The sequence below is a fragment of the Mirounga leonina genome, unplaced genomic scaffold, assembly GCF_011800145.1.
Source record: "Mirounga leonina isolate KUSES-001 unplaced genomic scaffold, KU_Mleo_1.0 Mir_94, whole genome shotgun sequence".
Taxonomy (NCBI): Eukaryota; Metazoa; Chordata; class Mammalia; order Carnivora; family Phocidae; genus Mirounga; species Mirounga leonina.
In genome coordinates this window covers 53,165,356-53,173,104 of record NW_023270855.1, presented here as the reverse complement: position 1 = coordinate 53,173,104, position 7,749 = coordinate 53,165,356, and the positions used below count along the sequence as shown (strand labels likewise).

The following is a 7,749-nucleotide window of genomic DNA, read 5'->3' as shown; positions in this document are numbered from 1 at the left end:
AGAGCAGGAACACAAGCAGGGGGAGTGGGAGAGGGAGAAGCAGGCTCCCCGCTGAGCAGGGAGCCCGATGTGGGGCTCGATCCCAGGACCCTGGGATCATGACCTGAGCCAAAGGCAGACGCTTAACGACTGAGTCACCCAGGCGCCCCTAAAATATTTTTATTTATTTATTTGACAGAGACACAGCGAGAGAGGGAACACAAGCAGGACGAATGGGAGAGGGAGAAGCAGGCTTCCCACGGAGCAGGGAGCCCAATGTGGGGCTCGATCCCAGGACCCTGGGATCATGACCTGAGCTGAAGGCAGATGTTTAATGACTGAGCCATTCAGGTGACCCTGGGTTTTTTTTTTTTTTTAAGATTTTATTTATTTATTTGAGAGAGAGAGAGAGAGCAAATGAGCGGGGAGAGAGGCAGAGGGATAGGGAGAAGCTGAATCCCCACTGAGCAGGGAGCCCAACGTGGGGCTCAATCCCAGGACCCCAAGATCATGACCTGAGCCGAAGGCAGACGCTTAATGGCCGAGCCACCCAGGAGCCCCTGAATTGTACAGTTTAAATGGTAAATTTTATGTTATGAGTATTTCATTGCAATAAAAGAAATAAAAGGAGCCTTTCAGGATGAAGTGCTAGAACACTAGATGGTTTCTCAAATACACATGAAGAAATAAAGACTCCCCATAAAGGTAACTACACAAGTAAATATAAAGACAGTATAAATGTAATTTTTGTTTGTAACTTCTTTTTCTCCCACCTGATTTGAAAGACAACTGTATAATGCAGTAATTAGAAATCTAAGTTGATTGGCACACATGCATGGAGATGTAATTTGTGATAATAACAGCATAAAGGGAGGGAAAATGGAACTATAAAGGAGCAAAGTTTTGTATACCATTAAAACTAAGTTGGTATTAATCCAACCTAGATTGTTACAAATGAAGATGTTAATAGTAATCTCCAGGGCAACCACTGAGAAAATGCTTCAAAAGTATATAGTAAAAGAAACATGAGAATAAAATGATACACTAGAAAATATCTAATTAACACAAGAAAAGGTAGGACTGGAGGAACTGAGGACAAAAAAGACATAAGACATATAAAAAACAAATATCAAAATGGGAGATATAAGCCCTACCATATCAGTAATTACATTAAATAGAAATGAACTAAACTCTCCAATTAAAAGGGAGAGATTGACTGTGACCTCAGCTGCAGCAACTTCTTGCTAGACACATCTCCAAAGGCAAAGGAAACAAAGGCAAAAATGAACTACTGGGACTTCATCAAGATAAAAACTTTTGCACAGAAAAGGAAACAGTCGACAAAACCAAAAGACAACCGACAGAATGGGAGAAGATATTTGCAAAATACATATCAGATAAAGGGCTAGTATCCAAAATCTATAAAGAACTTATCAAACTCAACACCCAAAAAACAAATAATCCAATCAAGAAATGTGCAGAAGACATGAACAGACACTTCTCCAAAGAAGACATCCAAATGGCCAATAGACTCATGAAAAAATGCTCAACATCACTCGACATCAGGGAAATCCAAATCAAAACCACAATGAGATACCACCTCACACCAGTCAGAATGGTTAAAATTAACAAGTCAGGAAACGATAGATGGTGGTGAGGATTTAGAGAAAGGAGAACCCTCTTATACTGTTAATGGGAATGCAAGCTGGCGTAGCCACTCTGGAAAACAGTATGGAGGTTCCTCAAAAAGTTGAAAATAGAGCTATCCTATGACCCAGCAATTGCACTACTGGGTATTTTCCCCAAAGATACAAATGTCGCAATCCAAAGGGACACCTGCATCCCAATGTTTATAGTAACAATGTCCACAATAGCCAAACTATGGAAAGAGCCCAGATGTCCATAGACCGATGAATGGGTAAAGAAGATGTGCCTTATATATACAGTGGAATACTACTCAGTCCTCAAAAAAAAAAGAAAAAGAAAAAAGAAATCTTGCCATTTGCAATGATGTGGATGGAACTAGAGGGTATTATGCTAAGCGAAATAAGTCAATCAGACAAAGACAATTATCATATGATCTCATATGCAGAATTTAAGAAACAAAACAGAGGATCATGGGGGAAGAGAGGAAAAAATAAAACAAGATGAAGTCAGAGAGGGAGACAAATCATAAGAGACGCCTAATCATAGAAAACAAACTGAGGGTTACTGTAGGGGAGGGGGGGAATGGGGTAACTGGGTGATGGACATTAAGGAGGGCACGTGATGTAATGAACACTGGGTATTATATAGGACTGATGAATCACTGATTTCTACCTCTGAAACTAATAATACATTATATGTTAATTAATTGAATTTAAATTTTTAAAAATTTTACAAATAAAATAAATGGTGGTTGACCAATCAAAAAAAAAATCTACCTCATTCCCTGAACCAAAAAATGTAGCCTTAGATAAAAAATATAAATTGTGGGGCACCTGGGTGGCTCAGCTGTTAAGTGTCTGCCTTCGGCTCAGGTCATGGTCCCCGGGTCCTGGGATCGAGCCCCACATCGGGCTTTCTGCTCAGCAGGAAGCCTGCTTCTCCCTCTCCCACTCCCCCTGCTTGTGTTCCCTCTCTCGCTATGTTTCTATCTGTCAAATAAATAAATAAAATCTTTAAATATATATATATATATAAATTGCTTGAGACTAGAATAGGGAGTTTGGAAAAAAAGAATATCCACATGGTCACAAGCACATTAAAATGTGCTCAACATCATTAGTCATGAAGGAAATATACATTCAGATCATAATCAATACCACTTTGTACCAATTAAAAAGGCTAAAATGAAAATTAAGGGCAATACCAAGAAATACGTAACAATTAGAACAATTGTTTGGCAGTATCTACTAAAGGAGAATATGTCCATGTACACTGTAATCTCAAAATTCCACTCCTCGATATATAGCCAACAGATTTATGTATATACGTGCACCAAATAACACATTAAAAAATGTTTGTAGTATGCTTGGCGTGGAGTCCGCTTGGGATTCTTTCCCTTTCTGTCTCTCAAATAAATAAATACATTTTTTAAAAAGGTAGGGATTGACAGAATGGATAAAAAGATGATCCAATTATATGCTGTCTGCTGGGAACTCACTTTAGATTAAAAGAGAGAGAGAGAGAGATAGTAACATGTAACCAATGGAATCAGGTAGGAAACCAGGAGTCCATACATACATAAATTGAGAGTTTGATACACACAGTTTCAAAGTGACTCTCTACAAAATACTTAGTAATTACAAAGGGGGAAAAGAGTAATTGCTTAATGGAGTGGTTAAGCAGGGACTCAGAGGTCCACCTGCCTGAGCCCCACCACTTACAAGCTATGTGACCTCAGGCAGTTGCTTTCTCTCTCTGTTTCTCAATTTCCTCATCTGTCAAGCCAGATAATAACTGTATCTTTCTCCTAGGGCTCTTATGAGAACTGTTAGTCAAAGACCACCAGGAACACACCTGTGGTTGAACAAATGCAGATTTATTACTTGTTTCCACAAGGGAGAACACACCCCGTGCGGAACCGTGAGACACCTGCTAAGGGCCATCACTACTGAGTATCTGCTATTAGAACAGGCAATTTATACCCCACGGCTAGCCCACAGTGTTAAACCTCAGAAGAACAGTGCAAGGCAGGGTGATGGTCCCATTTCACAGCGGAGGAAACTGAGACCCTGACAAGGCAAGGCCAATGGTGGCGGGACTCGCAAGGGGTTGGAGCAGTGCTTTTGGACACCAAGTGACCATGCCAGCTCTTGCCCCCACCCTCATGTCCTCTCTTCTAGTTGTGTCAGCACTTCATTCTTCCACCCACTGTTCTGGGAGAAAGCAATGTCCTGTTTCTTGTTCTTCCTGAACTGGGGAGGAATGTTCCTGAGGAGGGGCTGCCAGGGCAGCACGTGGGGTTATAAAAACCGTCATAGGGAGAGGAGCCCGAGAGAAGAGGAGAATGGCAGAGATGTGTGACTCCAAGGAGCCAGGGGACCCCGGTGAGGCTGAGCCCCCACTCAGGGGTGGTGGTAGGGAGGACAGGGCTCCAGCGTCCCCGGGGGGTTTGGGGCTGGCCTCCAGCTTGCAGTCCTCGCAAACAAGGCTTGGCAGCCTTCGAAGCTCAGCTGAGTGTGTTCTGTCCTGTTCAGAGGAGGAGCTGTTTGGGGGCCAGAGAGTAAAGAAGAAATACACCGGACGACTCAGGAGCTCAAGGAGCTTGCCAGGTACCGAGGCGGGTGGTTCGGGGGGCAGGCATCTGGGGAAGGGGCAGCTGGGAGGCCCCCTCCAGCATGGGTGGGTGGGGCAAGGTCTGTCCCTGAGAACCTCGGCTCTGCCCATTTGCCGGTCCTGCAGAGTGTCTGACCCGGGCCCAATTGCCTCTGCTGCTTCTTCTCATCTCTTTGGGCTTCCTCATGCTCCTGGTGACCACCCTGGTTCAAGGTGAGTCAGGGGCTGGGGGCTTGGAGTCTTGGGTCCCTTTAGGTCTTTGCCCTATCCCACAGTCCCCAGACCCACTAGGGCTTGGGCATTTGAGCTCCACATCGCCTTCTGTGTGACGGTCCGCTCGTTACTACCCCGCTCTGAGCCTGTGTCCTTATCTTCGGGATGCAGCTCATCTTCCTCCACAGGCAACTTAAATTCCCAGAGAGACCTGGAAACCAGATTCGACACAGGGTCAGGCCTACAGATGGTGCTGATAAAGGGGAATTCTCTGCTCTGTTGTAGTCTCCAGGATTCACCAATCCCTGCAGAAAGAGATGTGGGACCATCAGGAGAGCCCCAGCCAAGGTGAAGGGCTGAACGCAGGGCTCGGGGTGGGAGAGGGCTCAGAGGCTGTGTGACTTTGGATGAGCCACCGCCTGCCCCCTCCACCCCTTCACCCCTCCATCCCCCCCACCCCACCCGACCCAGTAGGGTTGAAGGTTGGGGAGGAGACTGGATCCCTGGATGAGACCCTGAGGGCAATGTCAGGCAAGTTATTCTCTGAGTCTCAGTTTTTTTTATTTGCATAATGGACTCTTGGGGTCACTGTGAAATCTATAGATAGGTTCTCATGGGGCCCTCTCTGCACTAAGCACACACTGGGTGCTTCATAATTAAAGTCCTTCTTCCAGTGGGTGTTTCTCAGGAGCTGACACGCTCAGACCTGGAGGAGATCCTCCAGCAGCTGACCTGGATGAATGTCACCCTGGGTAAGGGTCAGACACCAAGGTCGGGAGGGAGTTTGGGGATCACATGTGGGGCTGGAACTCACTTTCTATGGCTCCCCACCTGAGGAGGGCAGAGCTGGGATCTCTCACATGGATTTTTTGGGGACTGAGCTGAGAGCTGAACTTAGGGGGTTCTCAGAGCTGATGCAGGTGCTGGGGGGCCTGTCCGCCCCACCCCCACTCTCCTCCCCAGCTGGCCTCTGCCGCCCCTGTCCCTGGAAATGGGAACTCTTCCAGGGAAGCTGCTACTTCTTCTCCCAGACCCAGAACATCTGGAAAGATGCCATCTCCGCGTGTCAGAACTTGAGGGCCCAGCTGGTGATCATCAGCAGTACTGAGGAGCAGGTGGGCCGGGCTGAGTTCCCGTCTGGGGCGGGGCCATGTGAGTGTCAGCAAAAAAGCCGTCTGTCCCTCTTCTGCTGTCTGAGAGACGGAGGCCCAGGGGCAGCTGGGGCGGGGAGGTGGGCAGGGAAGGCTTCCTGGAGGAGGCCCCACGGTGGGCTTGGGAAGGTCACGTGAGAGAAGACCCCGCATGATAGGAGCCCATCTGTGGACAGAAAGGGGACTCAGCGCACTCCTGAGCCCATACGTAATGTCCCCCCAGATACAAGTTAACACATTTCCACATGTGTGTGCCCATTAACACACAACCACAGCATACACACGCATGTGAACACATGCAACTTGAGTGAGGGCTATAGGCTGGACCGCAGGAAGTCTTTCATGGGGGGCGGGGGATAACCGTGGGGATGTGGGCAGACATGGGGCGGGTGACAGCTTGCTGCCCCTCCCCCCACCCCCACCGCCCCCGCCGTCCCTCCCCAGAAATTTCTGAAGTCTTGGAATACAAGAAATAACCAGCGCACCTGGATCGGCCTCAGTGACCACCACAACGAGGGTTCCTGGAAATGGGTGGACAACTCTTCCCTGCAACTCAGGTGACCTCCTAGAGAAAATGGCCCAGGATGCGTGCGCAGGGAAACCCAAACCGGGGGTGCTCAGACCCTGGATTGGAAAGCATGCCCAGAGGAGCTTGGTGGAGATACAGAGTCCTGGCTCCATCCCAGGGTGGGAGAGTCTGATTCTATAAATCTAGGCATGGGCCCAGGAGTCTGCATTTTTTACTTTGCCAGAGCTGATTCCGATGGAAGGGGTGTTTGAACCCTCATTTTGAAAGCACTGCCTCTGAATCCTCACCACTCTCTGGCTGGTCCTTGGACTTTCGCTGCCCAAGGCCAGGGACCCACTCTTCCAAAGGGGGGTATTGTGGGCTGGGGGGGTGGTCTCTGGGTGGAGTAGGGGGCTTATGGATTTGATGGTGTTCACAGCTTCTGGAAAGAAGGGGAACCCAACAACCATGGAGACGAGGACTGTGTAGAATTGTACAGCGATGGCTGGAATGATAACAGATGTAGTGTGGAAAACTTCTGGACGTGCAAGAAGCCCTTGTCTCCCTGCCCTGGCTCCTGAGGGCCAATGCTCCCCCTCCCCACCTGTCTCCAGAGATTAGGCAGCTTGGACATTCTGCTTGTTTCCCTGGCCGCATTCTTTCTGCTTCTCCCTCTGGTGAATTGCCATCCTCCTCTTGCATGGAGGTCTTTGCAATCCTGAGAGAGTGTCTGAGACCCTCTTCTCCTCTAAGGCCTGTCCCTCCATAGGCTATAGACCTCTCCCTTCTTCTGTTGATGGTCTCCACCTCCCAACTCCCCCCATGACATCTCCTTAATAAAGTTGCACATTGCATTTTGTGCTCCATTGAACTTATGTCTATTTTTTAAAAAGATTTTATTTGTTTGACAGAGAGAGAGAGAGAGACAGCAAGAGAGGGAACACAAGCAGAGGAGTGGGAGAGGGAGAAGCAGGCTTCCCGCGGAGCAGGGAGCCCGATGTGGGGCTCGATCCCAGGACCCTGAGATTATGACCTGAGCCGAAGGCAGATGCTTAAAACTGAGCCACCCAGGTGCCCCCAACTTACGTCTATTTTTTTGCCACTGTTTCAGTTACTATAGTTTTATACTATATACTATACTTTATACTTTATATTTTATACTATACTATAGTTGTATATATTATGTTTGATGTAAACGAAGACATTGTTGTCTTTCTACATGTTTCTCTCTACTGCTGTGTATATCTTATTTCGCGGATACAGTTTTGAATTAATTTGTAATGTTGGGAATATACATATATACATGTAGGTATGTACATGTCTGTGTGTCTGTCTGTCTTTCAATCTATCTATGTGTTCATTCATTCCTGAACACATAATCTCTTTATGAGGTACCTTTAAAATGTCTTTCAGTAAAGTTTTGTGACTTTCGTCATACAAATTTTTAAAAAACGTTATTTCTGAATGTGAGTGTTAGTTTCCTATTGATGTTGTAACAAATTACCACCAACTTAGGGGCTTAAAACAACACAAATGCATCTCTTACAGTTCCCCACGTTCGGTCTCTTATTGTCTTTCTGTCCTTAACCTTTTTGACAGACTGTCCCCCAATTTGAGTTCATCTGTGTTGTTGGTTTT

At 46.8% G+C, this 7,749-nt stretch overlaps 1 protein-coding gene across 2 annotated transcripts; it reads left to right on the top strand.

Moving 5' to 3' along the window:
- Positions 1-3,906: 3,906 nt before the first annotated feature.
- Positions 3,907-6,986, top strand: LOC118005339 (CD209 antigen-like protein 2). 2 transcript variants are annotated; one of them, XM_034997222.1, is made up of 8 exons: positions 3,907-4,010; positions 4,161-4,235; positions 4,366-4,452; positions 4,738-4,800; positions 5,127-5,204; positions 5,416-5,567; positions 6,048-6,160; positions 6,551-6,986. In XM_034997222.1, the coding sequence occupies exons 1-8, from the start codon at positions 3,971-3,973 to the stop codon at positions 6,690-6,692; spliced, it is 750 nt and encodes a 249-aa protein (XP_034853113.1). In that variant the 5' UTR covers positions 3,907-3,970; the 3' UTR covers positions 6,693-6,986. The 2 variants fall into 2 exon arrangements, with proteins under 2 accessions (XP_034853113.1, XP_034853114.1); XM_034997223.1 differs by lacking the exon at positions 4,738-4,800.
- The last annotated feature ends 763 nt before the right edge of the window (positions 6,987-7,749 follow it).